Consider the following 13,248-nt stretch of genomic DNA (forward strand, 5'->3'; position numbering starts at 1 on the left):
TTAAGTAACATTTGTAATGCAGGACTTTTACTTGTAACAGAGTATTTCTACACTCTGGTACCTCTACTTTTACTCAAGTACAAGATACTTGAGTACTTTTTCTACCTCTGGTTTTACAAGAATAAAGTAGGTTGGCAGGTTTTGTATAAATAAAGAAAGCGTGTTCTTAGGTTATTATCACAGTGTTCAACTCAGATTATAAATTGTAAACCTCTCTTTATGGCAGTATAAACATTTGTTCAAATGACTTAATCTCTTGAAGAAGAATCTCGGTGTTTCTGATAAAAAAAAATGTAGATTCACTTTTACACTAATTTTGATGAGACTTTTGTTAAGTTATAGTTTGGGTCACAACTTAAAACACATGATAATAAAGCTATAGTTGACAATGAGATGAGGTATTATTTGTATCGAACTATAATTTATTGTAAATATTCTGAAGCTTATTTCTAACTGCTGTACCAAAAGGTGGCAGCATAATCATTATGTTAAGACTGTGAGGCCAGACAACACATTTCATGAATTACAATACAAATGAAGATGGTTTTAAGATTCTCCGAGTTGAAAAAAAAAGGAACATTATTCTCTCAAATGAGTTAATTTGGCTTCGAAGACATGACCACAAGTACTCTTCGCTCATTTTAGATTCTGACCAAAACGAAATGTTCTTATTTGCAAAGGTAAGACCTGAAATGAGCCACAAGAGGCAGACATTCAGTTTATGCTTTTATTGTTAGTCGTCTTTACTGATTGTAATGGTCTTTATACGAGTCCTCATTATGATCTCTGTTTACTACTGTGATTCTATAACTATGCAAATAGATTGCAAGAAAAACAATAATAAATATGATGTGATTAATTCCAAGTAATACTCACGGTCGGTAATCATGCAGCAAAAATGTAATGGTGTTAATGGGCAAAGGAAAAGAGGAGAGTCGGTATTCCTTACATTGTTCTTTATTCAGTGAAACGGTATGGGTAATACAAAGCAACCAAAGCAATAGCAAAAAAACACAGGTTGGTTATATCATATATGCAGGATCAAAAGGAATCCATTTGGGGGTAAAATGCTTTTGAACCATTACAGATTTACACATTAACACCAAAATCATGATCTCATTGCATTTTAAAGCAACAGAAGGCGCAGGCACTTTAAAAGAAGGATGAGCGGGCATGGAGTTTTAAAAGATCTTTTGGTCCAAACTTGTCATGACCCTCCCAACCCAGTTAAGCTTCGGATCCACACAGAGGGTAGCACCTTTCATCGTGATCAGACTGAAATAAATAAGTAAAAGGAGGAAGGAAAGGGAATAAAATAACAGATTAAAACCAAATACAAAGTAGGAAATGGAGACTCAAAATCTTACTGTATTTAATGAGAAAAAGGACATTTGTGAAGTTCTTTTTAAACTAATTCTGCTTATTATTCTACATATAAATGTAAGGATTAACTTACACGGCTGCAGTCATTGAGCATCTGTTGTCGGTCATGTAATACGAGCGGACGTACTTTTTGTTCAAATTTCGCGGGTGGTAATCGAAGCAGCAGTCGTCAGGACCACTAACATCTGGAGAAAGAAAAAAAGTATAATGAGTTGAGAAGTGTAACAGAAAATGTTTTAAAGAATAACATCTTAAGTCATCTTACTGTTGCAGAACACCGAGGCGAATAGAGCGTGTCCCAGGATGCAGAGCAGGATGATGTGACTGGTCCTCATGGTGGCTTCTGGAGATGTTTCTGGATGTGATGATGGAGGTTAATATCAAACCACTCCTCGTCTGCAGGAAAGTGCTTCTGACAAAAAAAAGTGCGTTTATCACGATCAAAAAAGTATTAAAAAAAGGTGTTGCTGGTGTAAAGGAAGGAGGACATTGTGGTTTTAAGGCGACTTTTTGCCTGCTACAAAACTTTCCACTGGGTTTTTCAAAGGCTGAGGTAGATTACAGGAAATGCATGTGGTTAAAGAGATGTAGCTCAAAGTACTGACGTGAAATACTGTGAAACCAAATGCTACAATATCACTATCGCCATTATAAAATAAAACAACACCTATTAAGACACGGAAATTAAGATGTTTTTTGCATTTAAGCGTGATTCATTACTTTCCATATACGAATACTTAAAATATAGCAAATAAAAATGTATAAATACTGTAGTTTTAGTGCTCATTAGAAGCTGCTTTAAGTAACGTTTATTGAAGTTTTATTGTATATTGAATTCATTTTACCTCATAAGCTCAGTTATAAAATAACAAAACAACAAATTCTAGTTAAGAAACAGAAGTAATACATTATAAATAAAATACAAAAGATTGAAAAATGAATAAAATAAAATATATACATACATAATGCATGAATAACTAAAGCCTCTGAATATTAAGGCAAGAAAATTCAACTAAAACAAGAACTACTGGAAGTGAAATATTAAAATTGACAAGATTAAAATGATGTACTCTTAAGTTTGTTTTGAGCGTGTGGTAAGAGCCCACATTAAATATGATAATGTAAGTCAATGTCTTGACTCCATGTTCTGATAGTTATTTGGTCAGCAGCCTTTTGGAGTCGAGAAGGGCCAAATTGGAAATGTAAAGTTGACGAGGTCTGTCAAGGGTAAAACAATAAACATGTTCTACTGATAAAGACACGCTGGTTGAATATGTACAGCTTTTTATTTTTAATAAAAGCATTGTTTATATACAGATCAAGTGAGACAAAGTTGCATTGCACACCCTCAGCCGTCTCGATGTCTGTCTGTCGCTCTACAGTACAACAGAACAGGTCTCTCCGGGGGGGGGGAAGAGACAAAGCAAGAAATGACAGCATATTACACTTTATATTCAAATTAGTTTGATTGAATTTTGCTTCATTGTGGATCACACAATGTGTTTTGTTATCGGAGGAGGGTAGTGTTGGTGCAAGTGCCACTTAACACAAACACAAACTTGCATTGTCACGACTTGAACTCGAAAAAAGGATCAAAAACAAACAACCCGTTTAAACCTGCGATAGATGACAGAAAGGGATGATGCGAGGCACAACTCAAAGGCTGACATGTATGTGCTAAAAGATTTATTGCCGTCCTGCGGTGTGTACCACACGGGGGGGGGGGGGGGGGGGGGTCGAGAAGAGTGATCAGAAAGTGTGCTGCATGGTGCTTAGCTGACGCGCGCACTGACACACAGACAAGCACAACATGATGATTTACAAATGAAAGGCGCTTCCTGTTTCCACACCCAGTGCTCCCGTTATACTTCAGCTGCAGTCCAGGCATTTCATAAAGTACATTTAAGCTCAAATAAATCATCAATAGTACAGGAAACAAAAGGAAGTAACACAAAAGTTCCTCACGAAGAAATGCCGTTTCTGTGCAAAATGGGCAACATACACGGAAAAAGAGACATTTATCATCCTGTACGGGACCCTAAGTAAGATGGTCCTTCATTTATTAAGATCAACAAATGCCGAACCAGTGTCAACAAATAGATTGATTTCAAATCTCAACGGACAAAAAAGTAATTTGGACTCATTTTTACCCAATCTCATTATTCATCAAAGCAATGCTGTAATAAAAGCTCAACCACCAGTGATCTGAATACTGGCCCCGCCCCCTGCTGGTCGGGACACATCCACCACAGTGTGAACGCAGCCACATTAAGACACGCAGAGAACAAGAGCAGCCAGAGCTCCACAGGGGTTTACTGACGACCACATTTGTTCACAATAACAGGAAACCTGAGTCCAAACGACACGTTAGTAAGAAAAAAGACACACTTGCCACCTTTTATCGTGTCTAGTCGACTCTATGAAGCGCTCTCTTGCTTGAAACTATCACCATAAACCATACATACTCGATAAAAGCCGGGCAGTTTGCTACAGAATGTCAAGCTGCTGTGTTTTAAGATTACAGCGGCTGCAGTATGTACTTGCTAGAGTGCATATGACGACTTTTCTATCTGTTTATGTGCTTGTGGGGGCGAGGCTCAGCGAAAACCCTTCATTTGACTGGAACAAGTCCTGTTTTTGATAAATATGAATAAATACAAACTTTAAAGACTTCACACCCACACCAAGACATCAGGAATCAGAACACTAACAAGCTGAAATGTACCTCAAACATTAGGGTGGGGGTCCAGTGTGACAATGACTGTTTTACAGCAGCATCATCATTTACTCCAGTGTCATCGACATAAATAATCTGCAAAACAAATTTTACAGGCAGTTTACGACCTCCTTTTAGAGGTTTTAAAACAAATGTAACAGTGCTCTCGCAGACACCAATTTGTCTTCAGCATGAAGGCGACGTGCATTTCACAGATGTATAACCCGTGACAGAGTTGACTTCATGGAATGGTTCAGGAAACAACACAAATTAAAAACACATTCAAAATCAAAGTGAAGGAATGACAGAAGATCTGAGAAAAATAAGGTGCAGAAAGTAAGAGATATAGCTGAAGCTATGACTCGGGAGATGTGGAGATTTGTTGCACTAAAAAGCCACATTTAGAGAAAAGACGAGTGGAAGCGTTGCTAGAAAGATCGACAGCATAGAATTAAAGTTGATTTCCTCTGGTGTGTGTGATACATTCGTCAGCCTCTACCAGCTACACTTTCCCGCCTCTCGCTGGGCCTCTGAGGGGAGGAGGGGTGATGGGAGATAAATAAGGCCTCGTGTCCCTTCTCTCGCCCCCTCCAGGGTGCTGGTTCCTGTGAGAGCAGCGAGGCAAGAGGTTTATCTCAGACGTGTCCCGCTGAGGTTAAAAGTCTTGCTCAGGTCCGTACTGCCTGCTGAGAGTCCAGTTTGATTCACCGAGAGCTGGAGGTGACCTGGTTTCCTCTGATCTCAAATCAGCGCTTCAGCACCGGGCTGCATCGCTCCGGATCTTTCTGTAGCGCCTGCAGGACCTGAGACACACAGAAACAGTTAGAGATCCACCAATCAACTGGCCATGACTGATGATAAAATCAGCCTAATATTACTTTTAGGTCAAATATTCTCACTTAAAAAAATCTTTTAAAAGCTGGCCGATAATAGGACATTCAATTATTTATGTGGCCCTTGATATTGTCACTATATTTTAGGGTTGACTATTGATGCTCTCAGGAAATATTTACACATGATGAATAATCATCAGTAATGTGGATATTTCTGGTAAATCCAGAAACTTTATTCGTCCTGGGGTAAATTTTATTTCTTAGTTGAATAAATTAAAAGATGAATAAAAATAGAAAAATGTAATCAAAATATTGATATAATAACATAAGTTAAAAAAATAATGTCCAATAAAAAGATAAGAATAATTGAAAGAATATTTCTATCAAGAGAAACTAAAATAGAATACACATATTTATGTTAACTAAAGTAGTTAAAGTAAAGATGTGACCATTGTACTACGATATATAATGTATATAGATGGGTGTATTATTTTAAATAATATATTAATGCTAAATTAAAAACCAGAAAAATCAACACTCACGATACCAATTTCTAAGATGCTTTATATCAAAGTACTGATATAATATCAATATATATATTGCCCAGCCCTAGCACCAACCCAAAGCCCTCCAATGTAACTCTCCGACATCCTACCTGCGCCCACTTCCTGTTGCGGCTGGTCATGTGGATGGCGGTGATGTGCTGGAAGAGCTGATCCGCTGGGATGAGGTCGGGGAGGCGGGTGAGGAACTGAGCCATGTGGATGAAGTCCATGGGGGAGAGGACGTCCTGGTAGAGGCGCAGCAGCCCCAGCCCCGTGCGGAACAGGAACTCCTCGTGGTCTCTGCAGAACACGTCCCACACCCGGCACGCCAGGTCCAGTGGCAGGGACTTACTGTACAGAGTGAAGATCCTGCAGGGAGGAGGGGGGAGATACACGGATCAACTACAGCAGATTAAAACAAGAAACAAGCACGTGCACTGCAGGAAGTAAACAACTCACCAGTCGATTAAATAAATATCAGGGGTCAAGTTGTTTTTCTGGAAATGTGCAAAGAGCTTTGGTAGGTTTTCTTCAAAGAACACTTCAAAAGCCGCAAAGTAAGTCAACATCTGCAAAGAGAGGAGAAGGTGGTCTTAAAGAGGGGTAACACAGAAACCACATGAGTGTTCAACAAGATGGAGGCTGAGTCATGTGTGGAGGGGGGCCGTTGATTTCTGTGGTGTGTGGCGGCTTCAATTAGATAGACCTGCTATTGTATAAAAAGCTACACCTACGCTTTAATGAGGTGTTGGTCCTCATGCTGTATGTATTATAAGTTAACTTATAATAAATATATGCGCTGAGGCCTCTCCTTGAGGTCTCCTCTCCTGTTCGGGGTTCCCAACAAAACCCTGGACAGGCTCCAGTATGTCCAAAACTGTGCTGCTAGGGTACTCACACACACAAAGCCGTGGCAGCACATCACTCCCACCCTCATCCACCTCCACTGGCTGCCGGTCAAGTCCCGCACAACCTACAAAGTCCTCCTCCTCACCGACAAGGCCCTCCATGCACATGCCCCCCAGTACCTTTCGGACATCCTTCACCCGCATGCCCCACCCCGGAACCTGCGGTCCTCAGACTCTGGCCTGCTTACCACCCCCCGCACCAAACTGCGAACCTTCGGGGACAGACCCTTCAGTGTGGCAGCCCCCACCCTCTGGAACGCTCTCCCTGCGGAGATTCGCAACATCCCCACACTCGACGCCTTCAAAAGGGCTCTCAAGTCCCATCTGTTTGCCAAGGCTTTCGGCCCCTAATCGATCTGTTGTCTGTCTGACTTTTGTTTTGTTATATTTGTTTTTTGCCCTATTACTTGTAAATCGACCTTGGGTCCCTTGAAAGGCGCTATATAAATCCAAGCTATTATTATTATTATTAAGAAAGTAATGCCAGTAGAGTAGAGCTTCCAGTTTACATGTGAATATTTGAGTATTTCCTCAGTGATCTGCAATTTTAAACTAATTATATTATGGTTTGGGACTGTTGGTTAAACAAAATAGATGTTTGAATGATTAAATTAAGAAGATAATTGACAGATTTATCAATTATTAGTAATTTTTTGTTGCAGCCCTACCTTGGAATACGGGTGTAACGATAGCTTTGATATTTAGAATTGAAATATTAATGTCATGTTATTAATAAACATTTGGTTAAACCAGGGGTCTGCAACCTTTTTGACCAAAAGAGCCATTTCGCTCCTTTTTTCCAAAAAACGTTTTGTCTGGAGCCGCAAAACATATTTCATAGTTTTTTATTGTTATATCAAACAAAAACTACAGTTTTTTTGCATTTATTAGGCTATTTATTACATGATATAAAACTGTTAACCTCTAATAAGAAACAAAGAACTTTTATAAGGAGAATTAAAAATAATACACAGGCCTACTTTAAAATAAATTAAACACAGCACTTGGGGAGTCCTCTGCACATTTGAAGGGGAACAAAATATTATTAAATGGGCCCACTTTGAAATAAATAAAACATATATCTGCACCCTAAAAAGAGTTAAAGGTAAGAATAGAGAAACCAGCTCGAGTGCGCTAGAATTTGAAAGTACACAACCGGAAAAAATATGCCTCTTCCTTCAGACTTTCTTACAGAGCCCCTCCTCCAACACACACGAACACGCACATGACCAATGAGGGCACGATATAAGTTTGTGCCCAGATGGAAGGCTGACAGGCAGGTAGGCCATCCAGTTATTTGCCGGCTCAGATGATTGGTCGTGCTTTTTACAGCGCTACGGCTTTCAGAGATTAATTTTTGTATGTATTTATTGTCAAAGCATTTAATATATACATTGCTATCGGGACGTTAAGAGCATTCCATGGAATATAACAAAAAGTGTTTTCTGAAATAAATTACATACCCCATTGAATTATGACTGAAGATCGTCAGCTGTCTTCCTCTCCCTCGTAAAGGCTGCACCACCGTTGACAACTTCTCTCTACATATCAAACATACCGGTAAACCAGCATCGTTTGCTGTGAAAGCATACAACTCTGTCCATGCAGAATTAAATCCTGTGTTCCTCCGGTACTTTTCTTTGATTTATCCATAGCTCGCTCATCGAGCCGGGGGTCAGGTTATTCGCCTCCAAGAAAAGGCCCTCGCGCGGGACCGGAGCAGGATGTGACGCATATTTTAGTTGACCTAATTAAAACCGTTTTGTTTTTTATTTATGTGTCACAGTATCACCTCAAAATACAACATACGAAACATTTTCAACCATCCAACAAAATATAAATAGTCCTACAAATACTTTTATTTTATTTCCTTCTTATTTTTGTCTAAGCTCAAGAGAGCCAGAGCAGAGGGCTTAAAGGGCCGCATGCGGCCCGTGGGCCGCGGGTTGCCGACCCCTGGGTTAAACCATGTAAATTGTCTCGCCCTTAAATAATATCATGTTCTTTTATTATTGTACCCTTCTGGCTAAAGACCCTCTCTCTTCCTCCCTACACTCATAATAGGAGGAAAAAGAGATACAATTCACAAAGACAAGATAAAGGATGAATTTGACTGATGGTAGGGATTTCAAGCAAAATAAATGTAAAAGATGTAATAATAATAATAATATCGTTATCCTGATTTAATTTGGCAACGACAGTTGTCTGATATTGTGACAGTCATACTTTGGAAGCAATATCTTACAGCGGAAAGACACTGTATATTTATGCATTTAAGGTCATTAACTATCATTTTAGGTCAGGAATGAACTCCAATGCTCATGAAACATACAAAGTTCAAATTAACAATTTGAATGTAGTTGAGCTACAAAAGGCATGTGTGAAATGTGTAATCACAAGCGCAGTAAGTGAGGGGCTGAATGTGTGTGTGTGTGTGTGTGTGTGTGTGTGTGTGTGTGTGTGTGTGTGTGTGTGTGTGTGTGTGTGTGTGTGTGTGTGTGTACTGACAAGGCTGTGGTCCACTCTGAAGAAGGCCATCTGACAGGGCTTGTTGAGCAGATTGGCAAAAGCTATAAAGGCATCGGCTGTGTCCAAGTTCAGGATGAGCACTGCTGCGATGAACGACATGCCCTGCACCTGAACACAAAAACACATATAGAGTTTGAACAAGCAAACACAAAACCCCCCAAACCCCCGGTCTGTCGGGGTCTTGTATGTGGAAAAAAAAAGTGTTACCACGAAGCGTATATTTTGACTTCCGCTGTAAAAATAATTTCTGAGAAAAAAGTTAACACCTGCTAGCGGTAAGTTTTACCCTAATTTACACTCATGCCAACTTAAAGCACTCTATTAATCTTATTAACTGTAACAATCATAATAAGTTGAGGTTCAATATGAAATTTAAAGAAGGAAACGAAATGCTGATGCAGACAGATGCAAAGGAGAAAACAAAGACGCCTGCACAGAGGTGAATGCATAGTGTGTGTGTGTGTGTGTGTGTGTGTGTGTGTGTGTGTGTGTGTGTGTGTGTGTGTGTGTGTGTGTGTGTGTGTGTGTGTGTGTGTGTGTGTGTGTGTGTGTGTAGCAGCTAATGGGTTGGGGTCAGTGCAGGAAGTCAGTCATTTCCACCTAAGTACACACAGCGTGGGACGCAGTGAGCAGCAGCGAGGTTAAAACCACAGTGGCTTATAGACGTGCAAACAAGTTCATGTGAGAGGACGAGTATCCAACGCTTTTTTCTTCTAATGCTACCGTCTTCTTAGAGAGTTTCACGCTGGAAAAACACTGAAGATGTGTGAGGCATTTTGAGTTTTACAATTGTGGAAATTCAGAGAAAGTGACCACAACCACCTCTAGGAACGTGTAGCTGACATCAATTTACACATTCCTCTAGTTCTGTGCATCTGTTGCTATTATATGCCAAATAAAATGAATATCAAACAAAACCTATATTATCCATTTATTGATATTAACAGAATTTAAACAGAATTACGGGTGCAACCATGGATATCTGACTGACATGGTTCGAAAATACTTGTTTTGACACCTGTGCTATTTGCACACTTTTGAAAATAGCTACACCATAGATATTTATTTGTTTAAGTTATCGAGAAAAATATTTCCAAAAATACCTATGAATTCAATATATAATCAAATGTATCCCCGGTTGTAAATAGCATTGTTGACTATAGACACCCGGGTGCAAATAGCATCTGCCATCAACATTTCAGGTTGCATTAAACCAGTATTCTCTTGCTAATCATCATATTTTTCTGAAAAACTACTAATAGTGTGAAAATAAAGTTTTAATCACTTTACATTATGATCAATTGAATAACATTTAGAAGCTTATCCTACGCTTATAAAAAGCTAAATTGTAAAAAAACATGAGGTCTGAGTTTAAAATGATTACTTTAAGTTTTGGTTGTTTGCAATATGCAGACAACAGAAATGTTAGATGACACCTCACACTAAATGTAAACCAAATATTGGAACATTCCAGTCGTAGAGACCACAATCAAACTGTAGGTGTTATGTGGGAAGTCTGTGCTGTGTCATATTTAACCTTCATGATAGGCAAGTGTGACATCACACATGCATGCAGATCCAGAACACAATATCTACCTACATTAAAGGCCTTTATTTGGGACTATGTGACAGCTTTCTTAAAAAGGCACGATACACAAAGTGAGACAAAAAGCATTCAATGTGCTTGTGGAGCACAGGATGCAAATGCTATGTTTTGTGTGTGGGACTTACGTAGCCGACGTCTGGCCGGTAACAAGTGTATGCTCCCAGAATGCTGTGCAGCACATCGTGATATGGCCCGCCCTGATGTAACAAAAATAAATTAAGAACCAACAGGCATAAAGTACACTCAAACACACACCCTGTCCCGGCATTCAGTGTCTGATGATACAATAATATCAGAGTAATGTTACAGAGTATTGAATAAAAAACAGAAACAGAAATATTATAGGATTGCTGAGCTTTTCTTCACTGACCTGCTGGAAGATACAGAGGTGGGGGAAAGTTCTTGAGATGTCCAGCTTGATGAGCTCCAGGCTCGACTCCCGATCTGACGAACCAGCATCTGGAAACACGGCAAAACAATTTTTTTATTTGTCATTTAAAAAAGGGGCTTTTTGGGATTTCCCTTTCCTGTAGTGTGTTTTAGGTTTTTGTTCATGTAAATGGTCTGTAAACTAAGTGTTTGAGTACCTAACTTTCCTCTTTTTTTTTTTTTTTTTTTTTTTTAAATTAGGCTTTTCATTTTCCAATTCCTGCATTATTTTTCCATCCTGCCTTTGGTGTGATAAACTAAAAAAAAAGAGAGAAAAAAAAAAGTCGGGATAACGAGAAACTAACCCGTTATCCCGAGTTTTTTCTTAGAAAGTTACCGGTGCGCCAAGGAGGAAGTGCAGCACACAGGAGACAACCATTTCATTGCAGACTGTTATGTTTATGTGCGGAAATGACAGTGCATACATTATTTGAGATATATTTCGAACTCAGACTTAAATTTGAAGGACATTTCGGCCAGGGGTGTAGAACTATTTGTTTAAGCACCGGATTGGCAAAACAGGAGAGTCTGTAAACCAGTCTGCTTTGATATGAATTAATGTCCGTGAATCTCAGAGTAGGTAGGAGACACACACACACACACACACACACACACACACACACACACACACACACACACACACACACACACACACACACACACACACACACACACACACACACACACACACACACACACACACACACACACACACACACACACACACACACACACACACACACACACACACACACACACACACACACACACACACACACACACACACACACACACACACACACACACACACACACACACACACACACACACACACACACACACACACACACACACACCTCTTGGTGACCGGGGACATCTCCTTCATAAAACTAATAAAAGGGGGAGCAATCGGGCAGTTCGATGTGTGTGGTTAAAACGTAACAGCCTGCACGTCACTCTTTAGCTGTTCAATGAAGGTAACACAGTGTAGGCGGTGCGTAAAAGCTCTTTGAGCGCTGGTGCTGCTCTTCTCTGAGTTGCACGTCCCGCTGTCTCCTGGAGTGACCACACACCCCTGGCCGAAATGTCCTTAAAATGAAGTCCGAGTACGAAATATATCTCAAATAATGTATGCACTGTCATTTCCCCACGTAAACATAACAGTCACTCTGCAATGAAACGGTTGTCTCCTGTGCGTTCCACTTCCTCCTTGGCACACTGACACAAACCCGTTATCCTGACTTTTTTTTCCGTTTTTTTTTTCCCCATGTCCCTTTGGGGACTCCGCGCACATTGTGCCTGACTCAATAATAAAAATTTAAATAAATAAATAAAAAGAAGATGGTGAACCCAGTCGAGCATTAAGCAACTTAAGAGCTGGATATTATATTTCCCTTTGTGGGCTCCAACATGTAGCTAAAATGCAATCCTGAGATCCAAAAGACTGCATGTTGTGAATTGGTTTAAATAAGATATAGCTGGAGTTGGTGTTTATGACCAATGGGAATAAAAGGAGTGTCAGACTTTACAAAGCTTTTAAATACATTTTTAGAAAAACAAAGATCTAAAATACATGCAATGAGTAAAAAAAAAAAAAGAGGTTTGGATAAAGCTGTAACAAAGTGACATCACTCTGTAACACTCGTACTTCTATTGGCTAGTGTTCCAAAACATTGTATGTGATAGGCAAAGGGGCGGGACATCTCCAAGAGGTTGACCAATCACAACAGAGCCGGCCAGCTAACCAATCAGAGCAGACTGGGCTCTGGTTTCAGACAGAGGGTGAAAAGAGGTGCTGCAGCACAGGCAGTATGAGAAAAATAAAGAGCTTTTGAACATTAAAGCATGGAGACATGTCCCAGTAGAGACACTACATACTGATATGAACCTGAAAATGATCATAATAGGGCCCCAACAGCAGAGGATTTTCTCTTTTTTTTACCTTCAGCCTCTAAGGACGGTGCTGGTGTTGTCCTCCACTTCTCTTTGGCCCGGGACAGACAGATGTCATACAGCTCTGCAGGGTCACATAACACAGAACAATCAATGAGAGAAATAGAGGGCGACTACAGAAAAAGTGGAGAACATGATGACTGGACAGATCCACTTCAGATGATATAAGGATTCACATTACTCTGCAGCAGTAACACTGGAGGTAGGGGTGTAACGGTATACGTACCGAAAATATTCGGTTCGATACACGTGTGTACCGAACGAATATAACGTTAAACGCAAAAAATTGAGAACGTGAACAACTTTTTGGAAGTAATCTCAAGTGCTGCGTCGCAGCGTTCAGTGT

The 13,248-nt window shown here is 39.9% G+C and overlaps 2 protein-coding genes across 6 annotated transcripts in view; both read right to left on the reverse strand.

Moving 5' to 3' along the window:
- Positions 1 to 941: 941 nt before the first annotated feature.
- On the reverse strand, positions 942 to 1,795 carry LOC117463561 (C-C motif chemokine 4-like). Its single transcript, XM_034105876.1, has 3 exons — positions 1,649 to 1,795; positions 1,457 to 1,568; positions 942 to 1,275 (listed from the first exon to the last, which is right to left on the reverse strand). The coding sequence occupies exons 1-3, from the start codon at positions 1,716 to 1,718 to the stop codon at positions 1,182 to 1,184; spliced, it is 276 nt and encodes a 91-aa protein (XP_033961767.1). The 5' UTR covers positions 1,719 to 1,795; the 3' UTR covers positions 942 to 1,181.
- Positions 1,796 to 2,650: 855 nt separating this feature from the next.
- tbc1d14 (TBC1 domain family, member 14) overlaps positions 2,651 to 13,248 on the reverse strand; it is a 44,748-nt gene continuing 34,150 nt past the window's right edge. For all 5 annotated transcript variants that reach the window (XM_071206647.1, XM_034105872.2, XM_034105873.1 and 2 more), the window contains 7 exons: positions 12,892 to 12,966; positions 10,891 to 10,979; positions 10,646 to 10,717; positions 8,894 to 9,022; positions 5,937 to 6,046; positions 5,588 to 5,846; positions 2,651 to 4,902 (listed from right to left, as the gene is read on the reverse strand). In XM_071206647.1, the coding sequence (XP_071062748.1) occupies positions 4,846 to 4,902; positions 5,588 to 5,846; positions 5,937 to 6,046; positions 8,894 to 9,022; positions 10,646 to 10,717; positions 10,891 to 10,979; positions 12,892 to 12,966 (791 nt within the window). In that variant the 3' untranslated portion in view covers positions 2,651 to 4,845. The remainder of the gene's footprint in view (positions 4,903 to 5,587; positions 5,847 to 5,936; positions 6,047 to 8,893; positions 9,023 to 10,645; positions 10,718 to 10,890; positions 10,980 to 12,891; positions 12,967 to 13,248) is intronic.

The sequence above is a fragment of the Pseudochaenichthys georgianus genome, chromosome 18 (genome assembly GCF_902827115.2).
Source record: "Pseudochaenichthys georgianus chromosome 18, fPseGeo1.2, whole genome shotgun sequence".
Taxonomy (NCBI): Eukaryota; Metazoa; Chordata; class Actinopteri; order Perciformes; family Channichthyidae; genus Pseudochaenichthys; species Pseudochaenichthys georgianus.

Excerpts from the sequence above, each read along its gene's own strand:
- LOC117463561 (XM_034105876.1), bottom strand. The coding sequence starts at position 1,718 with ATGAGGACCAGTCACATCATCCTGCTCTGCATCCTGGGACACGCTCTA. Across the intron at positions 1,569-1,648 it reads CGCCTCGGTGTTCTGCAACA|ATGTTAGTGGTCCTGACGAC; the intron begins GTAAGATGACTT and ends TTCTTTCTCCAG. Across the intron at positions 1,276-1,456 it reads TGCTCAATGACTGCAGCCGT|TCTGATCACGATGAAAGGTG; the intron begins GTAAGTTAATCC and ends TATTTATTTCAG.